The 18103-nt window shown below is 44.8% G+C and overlaps 1 protein-coding gene across 2 annotated transcripts; it reads left to right on the forward strand.

Moving 5' to 3' along the window:
* The first annotated feature begins 1915 nt into the window (after positions 1–1915).
* On the forward strand, positions 1916–17860 carry MFAP4 (microfibril associated protein 4). 2 transcript variants are annotated; one of them, XM_061590275.1, is made up of 7 exons: positions 1916–2110; positions 8893–8970; positions 9738–9822; positions 12018–12173; positions 13797–13893; positions 14349–14531; positions 16101–17860. In XM_061590275.1, exons 3-7 carry the CDS (start codon positions 9814–9816, stop codon positions 16346–16348), a joined length of 693 nt encoding a protein of 230 aa, XP_061446259.1. In that variant the 5' UTR covers positions 1916–2110; positions 8893–8970; positions 9738–9813; the 3' UTR covers positions 16349–17860. The 2 variants fall into 2 exon arrangements, with proteins under 2 accessions (XP_061446259.1, XP_061446257.1); XM_061590273.1 differs by lacking the exon at positions 8893–8970 and having other exon boundaries at positions 1924–2110; positions 12013–12173.
* The last annotated feature ends 243 nt before the right edge of the window (positions 17861–18103 follow it).

The raw sequence follows: 18103 nt of genomic DNA on the forward strand, positions 1-18103 counted from the left end.
GTGTGAGCTATTAGCTGCAAAAACTCTCTTCAAATCTTGGCTCAACCATGAATATATTGGGTAAGTACTTAGGGAAAAGTGGAGAGGGACTGTATCACATGCATTCTTGCATGCAGAAGCTAGCATCTTCGCTTTTTCAAAAATAAAAATGGACAATGTTCTATTGGGAAGTGGCAGAGAGAAGCTTTGCATCAAGAAGGTCCCAGGTTTGGAGAAATATCATAACTCAATGACAGAGCATCTAATTTGCATGCTTCCAGGTTCAATCTTGGCATCTATAGTTATGGCCAGGAATCCCAGTCTGATATCTAGGAGGGCTCCTGCCAGTCAGTGTAGTTAATACTAAGGTAATATTAAGTTCATAGAATAGTAGAGTTGGAAGGAGCCTATAAGGACTACCCCTGCTTAGTGCAGGAATCTAAGTTAAAGCATATCTGACAGATGGGCAGGGGGAGAGAGAGATTACACCAGCCCAGGAGCAGGGGTAATTTCATCCCATTAATTTTCCTCCCAATGGGAGAGAAAAAAATGGAAAGGGACAGAACACACCTCTGCACTTACTTCTGCCCTGCTGGTGAGAGCCTGCCAGAACACTGGACAAACTCACCTTCATTCCACCCCACGCCCTACATCATCCCTGTAAGCATTGTGATTCCAGGCTACATGCTTTTTCACCAGCCGCAATGCCCACCTAGAAACCAATGAATCCTGGCTTCCAGATTTCCTACCCTAGCCATTGGATCACACTCCTCTTCCAGAAGTCCTGGTTTTAGACCAGACACCAGCAGTAGGCCAGGTCCGACACTCTTCCCAAGTGCTGAGAAAGGCCCCTCACCAGCCTGAGCTGGCTGCACGGCCACTCACCACCCACCTGCTAGCCCCCTGGATGGCCATTGTACTGGTGGGTGGGTGACTTTAACTCCCCAGCCTATAGTGCTATAAATATCTATAAAACCCAGCCTATAGATCCATGAAATCTATAGAACTATAACATCTATAGCAACATAAGAAGCAAAACAAACAAAAATACTGTATAGTCATGGCCATGGGAGTGTGTCTGTTAGGGGTAGGGACGAAAGGATCTAAGAATTTTAGTTCTGATTTTTCCAGTCTTAAATTCAGTTCTCCACATTTCTGCAGCAATTTGTGAGTTTTTTTTTTAAAAAAGTCCTCATGGAAATACTTCAGCATTTTACTGTAAATTTATCCTAGCACATTTTATATGTAGTTTTGACCATTGTACACATTTTTGCAAGCTATTTCTCCTAATATAATACATTTTGTATGCTATTTTCACAAATATATTCATTTTTATGCACATTTTCCCCTAATATATGCACTTTTTTGTACCCATTGGTTGGTTGGAGAACTGCACTGGAAAATTCAGAAAAGTGCAAATTTCAAAGGATGGCTGTGTTTTGGTTCTCATATTGTTTTGGAAAGTGTGAATTTGATAGATTCGGCTTTCAGTGCAGACTGAGTAGAATTTCTCTCCCATCCCCTAGCTGCGGGGAGGGACTGGCAGCTCTGTGCCAAGGCCCCCCTGAGTCTGGCACTGGTCCTGCCTGGCTCCCAGACTTTCTTCTTTTACCAAGTGACTTCAAGTTCCAGGCCCTGTTTTCTAACCACTAAACATCCCTTTACAAAACCCTTCCTTTACGCGCGTACACACACACACACACTTATTGCACATATGTGCGAAGGGTGAATTATAACAGCATGTCCATGCCAAGAGCCCTGGATAGCATCTGAACTCTTGGCTTGCTCAGTGCCTCTGTCCCCGTTCCCCAACTTTCGTTTCCTGTCTCACTGTTGTTTTACACATCCTCCACCTCCCACCCTTGTGGCTCTTTTTTGTTCTGCGCTATAAATTCAGGATATACAAATTGTCTCTGATCCTTGGCTTTGGGGGTGTTAGTGGGCAGGCAGCAGGGGTGGGAGGGGGTAGACAGACAACCTGTTGCAGCTGCATGCCAGACCCAGCAAGGGAGGAAGAGGGTGGGTGGAAAACGGCTTCTAAAGGAGAGAGAGAGAGGAAAAAAATCTTTCCAGTCCTATAAAAACGGGAACAAGCCTTGCACACAAAGAGGAACCGTAGGACAACATGAAGGTAATGTAATCATCTGAGGGGAGGGGATGTATTTGTGTGTGGTGGGGTGGATGGGAAGCTGGATCTGATTCCCTGTGCAGGGCTTTGCAATAATCCCCCTAACTTCAATGGCTTTTGGCAGTGATCTAGGTAAGCGTAACATTTCATTCATGGAATTCACCGCTAAAAGATGTGGAGATGGCCATGAACATCACTCATGAAAAGCATGATGCCTTTTAAAGCCTCAGAGATCTATCAATGGTTATTGTGTTGTTCCTTGAATTAATGAAGAAAGCTGGAAACAGCAGAGCCTCCAAGTTCAGTGATGGTGTATTTCTGAATACTAGGCGCTGGGGAGGGCTATTGCCCTCACATCCTGCCTGTGGGCACCATGGATTATTCTGGCTGGCTGCTGGGGAAGGATAGACACTGAGTTTGATCTAGGAAGGCTTTTCTTGCATTCTTAAACCCAGACACTTGTCTTATTTGCCATGCAGTTAATTCCCCTTCAGCCACAGGAATACTTGTGCTAGCCATCAGTCTAATAATATCTAGTGCCTGGTTTCTAAAATTGAGAAATCCTGAGCCCAAGCCAGCCTGGCAATGGCGTCTTTGATCCGAAACAAGCAAGCAAACAAAATCCATATCCAAGATGTATGGAATTGTGAAGGATACTGTTGCGTACCACCCCAATCTCTGAGCGGTCAGAGAGATTTCCAGGGGTCCCTGCGCTTGCCCAGGGTTTGGTTTTCTTGGAAAGAAGGTCAGCAGAATCTATGGTGTCTTTATGAAATGTGGTTTATTTATACACATTCACAGCCTGAGCTTAAGATGGAGGGGTTCAAAGCATTAGTAGTCCAATAGAAGTTTCTTTTCCATCAGGCTTATAGGAGGCATCCTGAAGCCATTGTGCAGGGAGCAGGCCTCGCTGCATGTCTCCAGTTCCCTCTTCTCCTCAGCCTAGCTAAAAACAAGCCTCTCTATTGGCCCCAGTGTGTGTGTGTATCTCTCCTGAACAGTTTCAATAACAACAGGATCTTTCTGGCCTGTTCACCAGTTAATGGGCACTTGACAGACCCATTAGCCCACCAGGCCACTCTGTTAGACTAACAAAGGAGGGTCATTTGACCAGAGGAGCACGTTTCTCAGCTGCAGAGCCCACCTCCAGGTGCAGGGTCCCAAATCAGAGGCTAGAAGGGGACTCACAGAAATCATCCATCTCAACCCCCAAACCCATAACAATACATATTGATAGATTAGATATAGATATCCAGTAGATATGACATCATTCCCATATTGTAGCCATAGGACATGACAGTTTAGCAGAAGGGAAAAAAATGTGAAATTTCATCTGGGAAATGGGGAGACAAGGAGAGCAGGAATGGGCAAGAATAATTAAGGGGAGAGGGAAGGAGTGAGAGAGGAAGGAGCTGTAAAAGCCGTGGAGCAGTTACACAATTTTAATATATGGATTTAATGGGGTGATATCCAATCAAGTCATACTCAGAGCAGACCCACCGTAGTCAATGGGCTCAAATTGCTTAAATCCCTTGGGTCTAATCTAAGTAAGCATAACACAGGATCACACCCTTACAGTAGCACCCTCTTGAGATGAATCCAAAATGTAGTAATCTAGCCCTACTGCATTTTGGGAGCCCTCCCCCTGCTCAGACTACTGATTGGGAGCCCAGACATCTGCCCCAAAGTCCTGCCCTGATGGCACCACTTTGCGAAAAGAATAGAGGTGAGCAAATATGCATGTGTGCGCTGCACAGACAATCAGATGAACACTTAGACTCTAGTTTGGGAGCAGGAATGGAGAGCCATGATCTTTGTTCCTCCCTCCACAACTTCAATGAACATCTGAAAAACGCTGCAGTTTAATGCCACTGTGGCTACTCTGTTAAAACTTAGGGGGTGCTCCAGGCCAGGCTGAAGGCTATCCGTTTGTCAAGCCATCTGATCTAGAACATGTTATCCCCAATAGTAGATGTTGGGGAGGGGGTAATGGGTATGCTCTGCCTCTGGCAAAGGAGAGGCACTCTGCATATGCTTAGACATGCTCTTTTGCTTTGATCATAAAAGCAACTTCAAACATACCGCAGATGAGCTGTGCATTGAAAACTGATTTTGGCGGGGGAGGGACAATCCTAAACACAATCACTATGAAGTAAGCATCACTGAACACTTCTGAATAAATATGAAAAGGATTGCACTAGATGAGGCTCTGGTGTTTTCAGGGTCTTTCTTTCTTTCTTTCTTTCTTTCTTTCTTTCTTTCTTTCTTTCTTTCTTTCTTTCTTTCTTTCTTTCTTTCTTTCTCCTAACCATAAATTAAAATCTTGATGACTGTACTGCTTCCACAGAAACAGAAGTGTAGAATCAGTGACCCCACAGAGTTCACTGAACCCTTCCATTGTTGTTGTTTTTAAAGCAAGCACTCTTCTAGATTTCACTGAACTCCATCAGTGTGTGTGTATGTGTGTGTGTGTGTAACTTTTCTCCACCTTCTCATAGATAGTTCATGACAAAGAACAAGCTATAAACAAAGATTTCACATTCTTAACAAAGCAAAGCATTTGGAGTATAAAAAGGCATGCCCATTTTAGGTTTCAGTCTGAAGGCAGCTGTTTCAGACAAGATTAGCATGGATGTTAGCTCAAATTTATTTCTGGTGAGTTCTGCTGGATGTAGGCTGCAGGCCAAAAAATCCTTTCAGTTCCAAATAAAACAATGGAATATAGCAGGAGTTTTCACCTAAAGCAGTGGCTTTCAAACAGGATTCTTCTAGGGAATTCTCAGCCTAGAATCAGGAGTTCCTGAAAGAGAAGATTAGTAGTGGCAGACAAACTTCCCTGAAATTTAATACAGTAATACTTCAGTTAACAAAGTACATGTGTTCCTGGACATTATTTATTTAACAGAAACTTTGTACCAGAGGTAGGAATAACATGGAAAGAACAAGGATAGGTTCCTACAACACAAAAAAGAAGAGCAGTTCAACATATTTCAGCAAACTTTTCATTCAAAACTAACAATACACATGTCTGAAATGAAACAACCAGGTCAGGTCAGGTAAGCCTTGCATGCCACTTGAAGGCTTCTTCCAAAATGCATCCAGGGATGCCTGCCTTGCCTTTTTTCTTTTTCATGTAGTATCTTGCTATTGTAATCTAAAGTTTTGAGCACAGTTCTCTCCATACATTCGAGCAAGAGGCAGCCACCACCTACATCATGTGCTTGGTCTCTCTCTCTCTCTCTGCCATCCTCCCCTACACTGGAACAGACGCAGCTGCAGTAAACTGTGCTTCCAGGGCACCCAAAGCACTGTTTAATGTGGAGGCGCCTGCGCCACCTGGCAAGAAGCGCCATTCCAGCCACATGTGAGGGAGCTCCCTGCAGCAGCTGCAATCCAGTAGACAAGGAGCCACATTGTGTGCACACTCTGCATGCCCCCACACCCAAAAAAGACTTTGTTTAAAAAAGCTTCTTTCCTGGAGGATTTGTTAACTGAGGTATTATTGTAGTTGCAAAAGGGATCTGTAACAAAATGTTGCCGTGTGGAGTCCTTCCTGTTCAGGATCCCAGTCACCTCATCCCTTTTTCTCCCCCACAATTTTTTTTTTGTACTTCTGCAAAGCTCAGTGTTTCCCCAACCCTACTGATACTTCTCTCTTATGTATGGGTGGTGCCATTTTGGTTACATAAGCCATGACATTCACAAAGGGAAGGATTGATTACATTCTTATCGTGCACTTCCTCCAAGGAGTGCAGGACTGTTCTCTCTCTGCCACCCCATCCCAGCCATTCCATTTTTACAAGACAGGAAGTTTATTTATTTATTTATTATTTGATTTATATCCCACCCTTCCTCCCAGCAGGAGCCCAGGGCAGCAAACAAAAGCACTAAAAACACTTTAAAACATCATAAAAACAGACTTTAAAATACATTAAAACAAAACATCTTTAAACACATTTTTAAAAGCTTTCAAAACATCTTTTAAAAATGTTAAAAACATATTGTGTTTTTTTTTTTAAAAGGGTTTTAAAACATATTAAAAAGCAGTTCCAACAGGTAGAAGGGAAGAGGTATTTGAACATGGCAAGTTGTCTTACACTGAGTCAGACCATCAGTCCATCTGGTGTGTGTTGTATACACCAACTGCCAGGACCTCTCTAGAAGTTAAGACAGGGTACTTTCCCAGCCCTACCTGGGGGGTTGGGGATTGACCCTGGAATTTCCTGCACGCAGAACAGATGTTCTGCCACTGAGTTACAGCCCTTTTCTCAATGTGAGTGAGTGTCCAGCCAATTTAAAATCAATGTTATTAAACATTAACTTAGAAAATGTAAAAATCAGAACCTAGTCCTTTATCAGACATCCCAGTGCTTTTGCATTCATTGGCTAGCCCATTGAATAATGGAAGCAAGTTTACTTCTTAGTGAGCATTTGGGTATCATTCTTGCTGCACACTTTCCTTATGGCTCCAGAAGTAAAACAGCTTGAGATTTTCTTTGTTTAAATGAAAACTAAACATTCAGGCAAGGAGCCTAGAACTACCTTGAGGGAGTCAGGTTCTCCTATGGCTAGAAACCTGCATAAGAAGGCAAAATTCGACAGGTGCTCTTTTCCCTATCCCCATATCTCTATTTCGCCAAGAAAACAACCGAAGAACTCATCCTTGTTTAGCTTCTTTTTCACTTTGTGTGGGATGGGGGGAGGGAGCACAATTATTTGAAGCACTGTATTGAAAAAGAGCTTCCAGTCCCTGCTTGCCTCACTTGAGTTTTCACATTCTTATGTATTTGTCCTGCACATGGAATGCTGCACCAATTGCAACCAAGAACTGGAAGTTGTATATGCCAAGCCAGACTATTGGTTCATTCTTATGTATTTGCCCCGCACATGGAATGCTGCACCAATTGCAACCAAGAACTGGAAGTTGTATATGCCAAGCCAGACTATTGGTTCATCTACCCTGTTCATCTGAGTGGCAGCAACTTTTCAGGGTCTCAAAAGGCAAAGGTCATTCCCATCAGCTGCTACACAATTGTTTTAACCAGCGATGCTGAGGATTGAATCTGAGAACTTCTGCATGCAAGCATGCACTCTACCAACTAAGCTATTATTTCTTCATAAACAACCTTTGCAAGGTAGGCTAAGCTCAGAGAGACTGGGCATCCCAAGGTCACCATGTGAGCTTCATAGATTGATGGAAATTTGAACCCAAATCTTCTAGGAAGGACTCCTAGAACCTACTACTCCACATTGGCTGTGAAAGACAGCTTTGACTGCCCTTCCTAACTTTCTCCTGAAATATGCACTGTAGTTTACCCTTCACCTTCCAGCACCCTTAACAAACTACATTTTCCAGGCTTCTCTGAGGGAAGTCATGTGTTTTCAATTTATGGTGTGTACCCAGCCATGGAAAAGGGAGTCATGCTCTAGGCTTCAGTGTGTCAGAGGGTCACAGTGAGGCCCAGACCACTTAGCCAGCATCACACATGGAATGAGTGTGTGTTCCCCAAAACATGCCCCAGAATCCTTTGCAATGGGCAGGAGTGTCTCATCAGACAGGTCTCCATGGAAACAGTTTGCTCAAGGTAGAAAGCTGGAAAACTGTTAACCTAAGGCTCTCAAATGTTGTGAGCCAAGGTGGCTGTTTAGCTTTGGCTGAGAGAGCAGAGTAAAACTGCAGGCAAAAGCAACATCTTGGTCTGCTCCAGCTGGATGGTCACCCCCCACCCCACCCCCCCACACACAGAGAGATGATCAACTGATGCCAACTGCCCTGTGGGAAGGAACATCAGATGTCAGATTCTGGTTCTTTTGTTTTTGTTTTTAATCTGCTGTGCTTTATCAATGTTGTAATAAGCAGCTTTGTGGACTTCAGCCAAAAAAGGCGAGGTATAAATCTACAAAACATTCCAGGCAGACCTAAAACTTTTCTTGTCAGTGTATATGACTGAGTCCAGTCTAATTTGACAGGAAACCATCTTGCTGCCATCCTTTCCCACCCACCCCACCCACTTTGAGCATTGGTAGGTCACTGCTGTTGGACTTTCCCATTCATAACAGGAAAACAAAAATCACCCTGAATGTCTGTGTCTATAACAAGAGCTTGAACTTGTCTACATCAGCATATGAGGCTTTTTATGGCTTAGACATTATTTATTTGGAACATTTGTACCCCACTCTTTAGCAAATGGCCTCTCAGAGGGACTTACATATAATCAGTTCAAACAAGATAGTCTCTACCCATAGGCTGACAATCTAAAAGACACAGCATAAGAACATAAGAATGGATGAGGCCAGTGGCCCATCTAGTCCAGCATCCTGTTCTCACACTGGCCAACAGATGCCCATGGGAAGCCTGCAAGCAGGACCTGAGTAAAGAGCACTCTCCCTTCCTGTGGCTTCTGGCAACTGGTTTTCAGAAGCATTCTGCATCTGACTATGGTGGCAGAGCACAGCCATCATGGTCGGAAGCCATTGATAGACTTATCCTCCATGAATTTGTCTAATCTTCTTTTAAAGCCATCCAAGTTGGTGGCCATCGTTGCCCCTTGTGGGAATGAATTCCATAGTTTAACTATGCGCTGCATGAAGAAATACTTTCTTTTATCTGTCCTGAATCTTCCAAAATTCAACTTCATTGAATGTCCACGAGTTCTAGTGTTATGAGAGAGGGAGAAAAACTTTTCTCTATCTACTTTTTCCATGCCATGCATAATTTTATATACTTCTGTCATGTTGCCTATGGCTCTAAATTTTTCTCTAAATCCTGCAACCTTTCTTCATAGGGGAGTTGCTCCAATGCCTTGATCATCCTGGTTGCCCTTTTCTGAACCTTTTCCAACTGTGCAGATATCCTTTTTGAGGTGAGGCGACCAGAACTTTACATAGTATTCCAAGTGTGGCCACACCGTAGATTTATACACAGAAGGAAAACAGAACAGGGAGGGAAGAGGAAAAAAGCAAACTCAGGCGATAGTAATCTCTGTAGATCAAGACCTCAAGAGAAGGCAACAGGAGCAGGGACTGCTAAAAAAGTTGGCAACCCTATATGTGAAAGACTTCTAAGTATCTCCATCTTTCACACCTTTTTCTCTTTTAATCTCCACCTATGTGTCTATCTCCTTCTTTCTTGAGTTCTTAACTTGGTCTCCTTGTCATGTGCATTGCTTCATGCTGGCACCCTGTGTTGTAACTGTAGAAGCAGAGGTGCCCCTATCAAAACCTATTAATGGTTCACAGTTCACCTCAAGGTTCTCCCACACAAGGGTGGTTTGAATAAATGGGGGCTATGCAAGAGTAATATTGTTGCTGGAATTGGCCTTCAGCAGGAGAACTTCCTGGTGCATTGTGCCCCATGTTTACTAGTGTGAGAAAGGACATCAATTTGGATTTTTCTCCTTAGGCACCAATTAGCCAAACTGCTTGGATTGGTACAACAATGGAGAATGGCTTGCCCTTCCTCTCTTTTTCCCCTTGGTAGAGAAAAAGCTGAAAACCTTGGTGATGAAAGGCTTCTCAGTTATTGAGGGCCATTTGTATACCCTGGACCACAGCTCTCCAGATTTTCTATTGTGCCCCTAGTGTGTGCCATGTTTTTACAGATCATGCTTTTTATTCCTGGCTCTCCCAGGCCTCTCTGTTCCAGCCGGGCTCCCTGTTCCTCCTCCTCCTTGTCCAGCTGCCCACCTCACAAGGACAGGCCATCAATGCCCAAGGTAAGCACCACTGAGTCTGCCATGTGGAGCTTTCCCAGACCCCTCATGCTTGCTGTCTGCCATCCCTACCCCTTCCCATTGGGAAGGACCATAGCTCGACTGCTAGAGAACATGCTTTGCATGAAAAGGGTCCCAGATTCAATCCCTGGCATCTCCTCGGATGATTGCTGGCTACCAGCTATTGGACACCATTTTGGCTGCAATGGAAACAGATCTATTTCAGAATGGTGTTTGTGTAGGCAGTTGGTGAGGAGCTGAGGGGGTTTGGGGGGGAGGGAGGGGTCTCCAAGGGTAGGCTTTTGCTTTTGGAGGATGGAGGATTAATAGAATTTGGGTTTAAATATAAGCAGCTGCCAGCTTCTTATATCAAGCTAGAGAGTATTGTCTACCCTGATAGCAGTCCTCCAGGGTTTCAGACAGTGGCCTCTTCAAGCCCTATCTGGACATGCTGGGACTTCAAAATGGGACCTGCATCATGCAAATAAGATGTTTTTCCACTGAATTACAGCCCTTCCCCTGAAGATGTTCGATGCTTGCCTGCTTCCCAGGGCTCATCATTTCTAAATAAACAGAAATGACAAAAAATGGCTCTACAATCCAATCCAGACTGAAATCGATAGACTTAGACACACCTCACTCTGAGTAGCCCATAAGTCTACAGGATTCTCGTTCTTGTAAAAAGCACTTCCTGAAACTTCCCACAGCTTGGAAAAATGGCACACGCCCCATTTCCAGGGGTGGCAAGAGTTTCCAGGGGCAGCACTGAAAGATTTGGTCTCCTTTTGAAAGTGTCCTGGAAACTTATGGGCCATATTCAGAAATCCTATTTATGTGTAGGGCTAGACGCATGCAGAGTAGGAGGAACATGCCTCCCCTAATGTCTTTGCACTGAATTCATGCCTGCATGTGCTAGCTAAACACATTTACTTATGTACTCCACACAGTCAGGATTATCAATTGCACAGGGGTTCCAGTCACGTGGACTGATTTCTTATAGTCAGATGAATGTTCATAAGAAACCCCTTTGCAGAAATCTGTTCTCAACATATATTCATTTATTACAGTTCTATCCCACCTTTCCTTCAAGGAGCTCCAGGTGGTGTACAAACATCATTCTCCCCCTCCCAATTTTATCTTCACAACAACCCTGTGAGGTAGGTTAGGCTGAGAGACAGTGACTGGCCCAAGGTTACCTGGTGAATGTCATGGCTGAGTGGGGATTTGAACCTTGGTCTCCCAGGTCCTAGTCCGACACTCTAACCACAACACTACACTGGCTGGGCTGCCAAGGCCAGAGGGTGTGGTCGTTGTCCCCCTCTGTGCATTTAGCCCTATCCATGGAGAATTTCTGAACAGGACTACGGCATTTTGTATACTATTTACTTGATTAACAAACACACAAGCAAATAATTATTGCAAGTAAACCAGCAGATATGCTATCCCAGCAAAACATTCCCAAAAAGAGATTTCACCCCAAGTTGCCTCGTCTTTCGTCAACTCAGAGAATTTCTCTCTGCAAAATGGGCAACTGTTGTTTCTTCACTCTTTCTCTGTTCAACTGCCCAAACCTCAGATGAGTACCTCATTCAAAAGAGATTTCCAGCTGTCACCTCACTTTGGGCCCCCCTTAAGGATACATAGAATCACACATGTATAATTTAAAGCACATGACTCCCTCCCCAAGAATCCTGAGAACAGCCATTTGTTAAGGATGCTGGGAATTGTAGCCCTGTAAGGGGTAAACCACTATTCCCTGGATTATTTGGGGAAAGCCATACACTTTAAATGTATAGTGGGAATGTGCTTAGAGCTGCAAGGAACTGTGGAAGTCATCTAGCCTGCCCAACCCCCTGCTCAGTGCAGGAATCTTGCAGCTACAATCTCTCTCTCTATGCATCCAGCCTCTCTGCCCAGGGAGACCTCATCATGTCCTGAGGCCGTTTGCTCCATTATTGAACAGATTTTAGCATTAGGAAGTTTCTCCAAAGGTTTAGCCAAGATCTGCTTCCTGGAAATTTCCACCAATTACTTATAGAATATTAATCAACCATCCTGGACTGTTAATGAGCCTAACAAAGGAATGGTCAACCAGAAGCCATAACAGTACAGTCTGATATTAGGATAGAACCATCTGACTTGGGATATTTGGCATTGGTGGGTTTAAAAGAGATTTTTCCTCCACTGGGGCAGCCCAGCAGCCGCAGCACTGCGAAGATTCCCTCCCGCTAGACTGTGAAGATGTTTATGACCAAGGCTCCGAGACGGATGGTGTGTACCTCATTTATCCTGCAGGCCCCAACATCCCTGTGCCTGTGTACTGCGACATGACCACCGACAATGGAAAATGGACGGTAAATAGAACAACGGGTGGGATGGGAGGCCCATCTCACTGGGGCACTAGAGATCACAGGGCTCGGGTAGTCTTGGCAGAGGTAGCTCACCTGTTTCTGTGCTCACACTGATGTCTCACTGTGGCTCCAAAAGGCACTCCAGTGGAAGAAAGTTTATGTGCAATTAGTGAGTAAATGATTTCATGTCTCTTTCTGGCCGCTGTGCAGCCCCTCGTCCTTTGGAACTTTCTTTCCTTAATTCATGAACATATTCACATATGCATGTGTAATTGCACTCATGCGCTTAAGCGCATAGGTGCAACAGATAAAGACAGGCAAATTCAGCACATCCAGAAGGTAAAAATCTGTGCAAACAGAAACATTTGCAAAAGGAGCAAAGAGGAATAGGGAGGGTGGCTTGGAGGTATCTAGAATATATGGCAGAAAGCATCTTCCGCCAACATCAGTTGGTGCCCTAGCTGCAGCCCTTCCTGGGTAGAGATAACCTTGGCATATTTCTTCACATTTTGGTAACATTATTGAAATGTGCTGTTTGTAAGGATGCCTTTGGAGATTGTTAGGAAACTGCAACAGACTCAGAATTTGGATTGCTAACTGGGAAGACAATGTCCCTGTCTGAACGTATTTCACCAACATAGACTTAGGTCTGTTTTCAAATGAACCAAAAAGTGTTGGCTTTGATCTATATTGGAGAAGGACCCCCTTCTATCATACGAACCTGTTCACTCATATGAACCTGTCCACCAGCCATCCTGGGCTCCTTTGGGAGGAGGGGCAGGATATAAATCAAATGAATGAATAATTTAGATCTGCATCACAGAATCATAAAATAGTAAAGTTGGAAGGGGCTTATAAGGCCATCGAGTCCAACCCCCTGCTCAGTGCAGGTCTTGATCTGATGTTCCTTTTTACATAGACTAGGTCAGTAGCAGCAGGGCTACTATCTTGACTGGTTGTAAGAAGACAGGCATGGGGTGGGGGCTGGCTGAGGTTGGTGGGACAGTGTCCCATTTGCCCTAATGGACCACTCTCCTCTGCTTGCTGGCCTTTTGTTCCATGACTCTGGTGGTCAATCCAATGGTCTGTATATCTAATTGCTGTTGGTTTTCATGTTCACCTTCTTGAAGGTTTTGCAACAGGAAAGGCAGGGTACAAGTACATTAAGCTAAAAAATTCAAAATGTGGGGAGGGGTGAGTGAGAGGTGGATAAGAAGAGGGTATGTTTGTGACTTTATTTGCTCAACATCTCCTTCATGTAACCCCAGCTCCATTTTGGGATCTATAGTTTCTCTGGTGAAGCCAAGAATGCAGCTTGGGTAGAGGGTACCAGTTAATTAGATATCATTTTTTCAGCACCAGGGAAAGACTTACCTTTTTGTCCCAGGGATTTGATCGGCTGAGATGACATTGTTTGCATTAGGGTGCTGCCAGAGCTTTCTGTGGCTGTATAGAGGTGGTGGTTATTATTTTGTTTTTAGGGTACAGTATATTTACTTTTGTTTTTAACAGTGTTGTAAGTCACCTGGAGACCTTCAGGTAACAAGCAACTAATAAATCTAAATAATAATGATGATGATAATGCCACCCACCTATCTCCTCACCTTCTTCTGCCACATTCTCCAGGTTTTCCAGAAACGATTCAATGGTTCCATCAGTTTCTTTCGGGGCTGGAACGACTACCGGTTTGGCTTTGGCCGAGCGGATGGCGAATACTGGCTGGGTAAACAGAAACGGGTACTGGGAAATGCCCTCCTTCTCAGCAGGCCATGGGGTTTTGTGCTAAAATACCTCGTCTTTTCTCTTCCCATGATCTTCCTGGCCTGCCTCCTTCCCTAGCCATGCCCCCCTCCCCAGCTCTTTTTGACCCAGACATATTTCTGTGCCAGGACTTTCTGGACCGCCGAGTGTTTGGGTTTCTCCCCTACGCAGCTAAGACATGTTTCTGGGCCCAGACAATTCCAGCGTTAAGTGTGAGCGTGTTTACAATGATTCTGGGCCAGGAAACACGGCCAAGTTATCCCTCATATTTCTGTCTGCCCACCTCTTTTCTGTTACAAGACACAGGCTCAGACGATCTGTAACTCCCAAAGGAAAGGAGGAAAGGGGGTGGTTGCATTTTGTGTGTGTACAATGTAGGTACCCAACTCGTGCTTCTTATCTGCCCCCGTGGCCCAGGGCTGCAAAATATCCACCTCCTGACCCTTAAGCAGAAGTATGAGCTACGTGTGGAGCTGGACGACTTTGAGAACAATACAGTTTTTGCCAAGTACACAGACTTCTCGCTCTCGCCAAATGCTATCAGTGCAGAAGAGGATGGCTACACGTTGCATGTGTCTGGCTTTGTTGATGGAGGGGCAGGTAAGAGGCCATAGGTGCCTAAATGTAAATGTACTGCCTTCAAGTCGATTCTGACTTATGGCGACCCTATGAATAGGGTTTTCATGAGGCTAAGAGGCAGTGACTGGCCCAAGGTCGTCCAGTGAGCTTCATGGCTATGTGGGGATTTGAACCCTGGTCTCCCAGGTCGTAGTCTAGTTACCCCTTTCCACAATTATTTCATCCCCTGCCCAGGATCTCCTTCAGTTTCAACAGCAGTGGTGGAGAACCATAGGCCCTCAAGATATCGTTGGACTTCAACATCATCTCCCATCAGGCCTACCCAGCATGGCTAATGGTCAGGGGCATGTGGAGTTGGAGTCCAGGGCTGAGGAGCCTGTGATCCTCCAGCCGTTGTCCACCCCAACTGGCATAGCCGATGGGGGGATGGGAATTGTGAGTCTAGGAACTTCTGCAGGACAACAGGTACCTCACTACAGTGAGAGGGTCCACAGAATGTCCTCCAACCCCACCCCATTCCCATATGAACCTAGACATCCTGGTTCTGAATCATGTATGCACAACCCTTTGGATCAAACTCTTCTCCCATAGACTGGATTTTCACTTTGGGGGGATTTCTTTGCTGTTAGTTCCTACACATCAATGTAGTGGACATACTTGCCACTTTGTTTTAAAGGCTTTTTGGGGTGGAGAATGTTTTTCTTAAGTGACCCAAGTTTTTACATATGTGCACAGATATGGGACATGTGGATAGAACTCATTTGGATCTCTGGGGTATTACACATTTAGTGCTTGGTTTGGTCCAGGTCTAGTATGTTGTCATATAGTGTATCCAGTACACTAGTTCTAGTTCTTTTCCCAGGATGTGGCTTATTGTAGGAAAGTCAGGAGATTGGTAAACACATGCTAATGTTTCCACAAGTCTCCTACAAGCTTGCCACTTGAAACACTGGTCATGAGAAGGTCCACTCATGGGAAAGCATCCCAGCTCCCAGTGGGTCTGCTCTCAAGTAAGCACTCTACTCTGACTGGGCTTTTCATTCAAACAGCCTTTTGGCAGGGGTGGCTGCTCTGTGGCCCTCCAGATGTTGAAGGATTGTAACTCCCATCATCCTTGACCACTGGCCACACTGACTAGGGCTGGTGGGAGATGAGGTCTGATAACATCTGGAGGACTTCTTTACTCAGCGCATAGTTAAACTATGGAATTTGCTCCCACAAGATGCAGTAATGGCCACCAGCTTGGATGGCTTTAAAAGAAGATTAGACAAATTCATGGAGGACAGGGCTATCAATGGCTACTAGCCATGATGGCTGTGCTCTGCCACCCTAGTCAGAGGCAGCATGCTTCTGAAAACCAGTTGCCGTAAGCCTCAGGAGGGGAGAGTGTTCTTGCACTCGGGTCCTGCTTGCGGGCTTTCCATAGGCATCTGGTTGGCCACTGTGAGAACAGGATGCTGGACTAGATGGGCCACTGGCCTGATCCAGCAGGCTCTTCTTATGTTCTTATGTTCCTATGACTGCAGCAAAGCCACCCTTATTTTGTGGAATTCATGTGCCTGTCATTCATTCCCTCTGTGCTCCCACCAGGTGACTCACTGTCCTACCACAGCGGCCAGAAGTTTTCCACGTTTGACCGTGACCAGGACCTTTATGTGCAGAACTGTGCATCACTCTCTTCGGGTGCCTGGTGGTTCAAGAGCTGCCATTTTTCCAATCTCAATGGTTTCTACCTTGGCGGGGCCCACCTCTCATATGCCAATGGCATAAACTGGGCTCAGTGGAAGGGCTTCAATTACTCCCTCAAGAGAAGCGAGATGAAAATACATCGTGTCTGAGACTTGAGGTGGCTGGTGGCTTCTTCCCATTCCTCCCTTCAGTAGCCACTGGAAACGGGAGGGAAGACGGATTTCCATTTAAAAAAATGTTGTGACAAAGGATGTGGATCTGGGATTAAGAACCAGCATTATGATGGAACTAAAGCCATTGTCTACACCAGATGTGGGGAACTTTGGTGTTCCAGACATTGCTGAACTACAACCCATTATCCCTGGCCATTGGCCATGCTTGCTGGAGCTGATGGGAGTTGTAGCTCAGCAACATCTGGAGGGCCAGAGGTTCCCCACACCTGGTCTATCCTAACAGATTTAATCCAGCCAAAATTGGTCCTCCTAATTTCTCAAAGGTTTCCTTGCCTGATGAAAAAGGCTTCTGTTTTTCTAGCTTTTTTTCAGTGCACTTTGTATGAGGTCGAGCTTACCTTCCATTGCAAGGTGGCAAACAGTGATAGCGCTCTGCAGCCTTCATGGCTGCCTGCACTTTCTGGTCTGAATAAAAAAGGGGGGATGACTTACCTCAAGATGTCTTCCCCTAAGCTTCAATTGAAACAGGGGAGGCTGAGAACGCTGTTTAGCACCTGTTCGCTACAGGTGCACTTGCTGGTTTTGTTTTTAAGGCAGGTGTGGCTGAACTACAACTCCCATAAAACCTGGCCATTTTTCATGCCGGCTAGAGGCCTAGGGCTCCTTGGAGTTGTAGTTCAGCAACATCTAGAGGGCTAAACATTCCTATGCCAATTCCTTTCTTTTACCGTAACCCCCTTAAACTTCCCTCCCCCTCACTGATTTATTTAAAAGTAAAAGATACTTCACTTTTAAAAAAAACCAGACAGCTATCACAAGCATGGTAGACACCCTCCCTGGTTTCTAATACTTACAGGGAAATCTACCAGGGTAAATCATGGGGTTTTCAGGAAGTGCAAGCACCCGGAATGGAAAGGCTGCGGAGTGCAGACCACCAGAATTATATTTTGTAGGAAAGAAAGAAAGAAAGGACGCTCAGAAACACCCCTTGGCCACCTCAATAGTAACATAAGTGCAAAAAACCTCACATATTCCTCTAATGAAAATTTCATATCAACAGATGGAGAAAGGTGTTTTTCTAAGTGCTAGTTTTTGGCAGAGCAGTATTTCAGAACTGTTGAACTGTTCAGCAAGGATCTCAATAATCTGTTAAAGAGTTTCTAACGCTCTCCAGAAAGGAGTCCCAGAGTTCTTTGGAAACTGAAGATAGTTAAAGTAGCTTGAAACCCACTTAAACACAAAACAAAGACATGCCCAGATTTGCTTAGGGAGACTGTCTTCATTTTATTTGAGGCCAGGATTGTAGCAGTCTGTAGCAGAGTTGGCTGGATTAAAATTCAAACGGAGCACGAGAAAAAAAATGGGAAGAGGGGGAAGACCGCAGGCAACATCATCCCAACGAAGCACTTACCAAAAGATTAAGAATCATTATCATCCTCTTTGTACCCTTTTGGCTTTTACTTTGAAATAAAGCCCCATTCTCTGAAACTGAGACAACATAAATATAATTGTAATGGGAAGGGGAAGCTCTTGGGGGCCATCAGTGAAAAATCTGTAGCCAGATGTTGATGGATTTCAACTTCCATTATCCCTGCCACTAACTACACTGGTTGTTGGGGCTGATGGGAGTTGGGGTCCAGCCCCATCTGGAGGGCCACAGATTCCCCACCCTTGTTTTAGGTGATTTGTTAATTTCTTTACTGAACAAAACCACACCCTCTCCCACATACA

The sequence above is a fragment of the Rhineura floridana genome, chromosome 11 (genome assembly GCF_030035675.1).
Source record: "Rhineura floridana isolate rRhiFlo1 chromosome 11, rRhiFlo1.hap2, whole genome shotgun sequence".
Lineage (NCBI taxonomy): Eukaryota > Metazoa > Chordata > Lepidosauria > Squamata > Rhineuridae > Rhineura > Rhineura floridana.

What these genes read in the sequence shown, in the direction of transcription:
- MFAP4 (XM_061590273.1), top strand. An exon ending in ACAGGCCATCAATGCCCAAG is followed by an intron (nt 9,823 to 12,012) that starts GTAAGCACCACT and finishes CCACTGGGGCAG; the next exon opens with CCCAGCAGCCGCAGCACTGC. An exon ending in CCGACAATGGAAAATGGACG is followed by an intron (nt 12,174 to 13,796) that starts GTAAATAGAACA and finishes CACATTCTCCAG; the next exon opens with GTTTTCCAGAAACGATTCAA.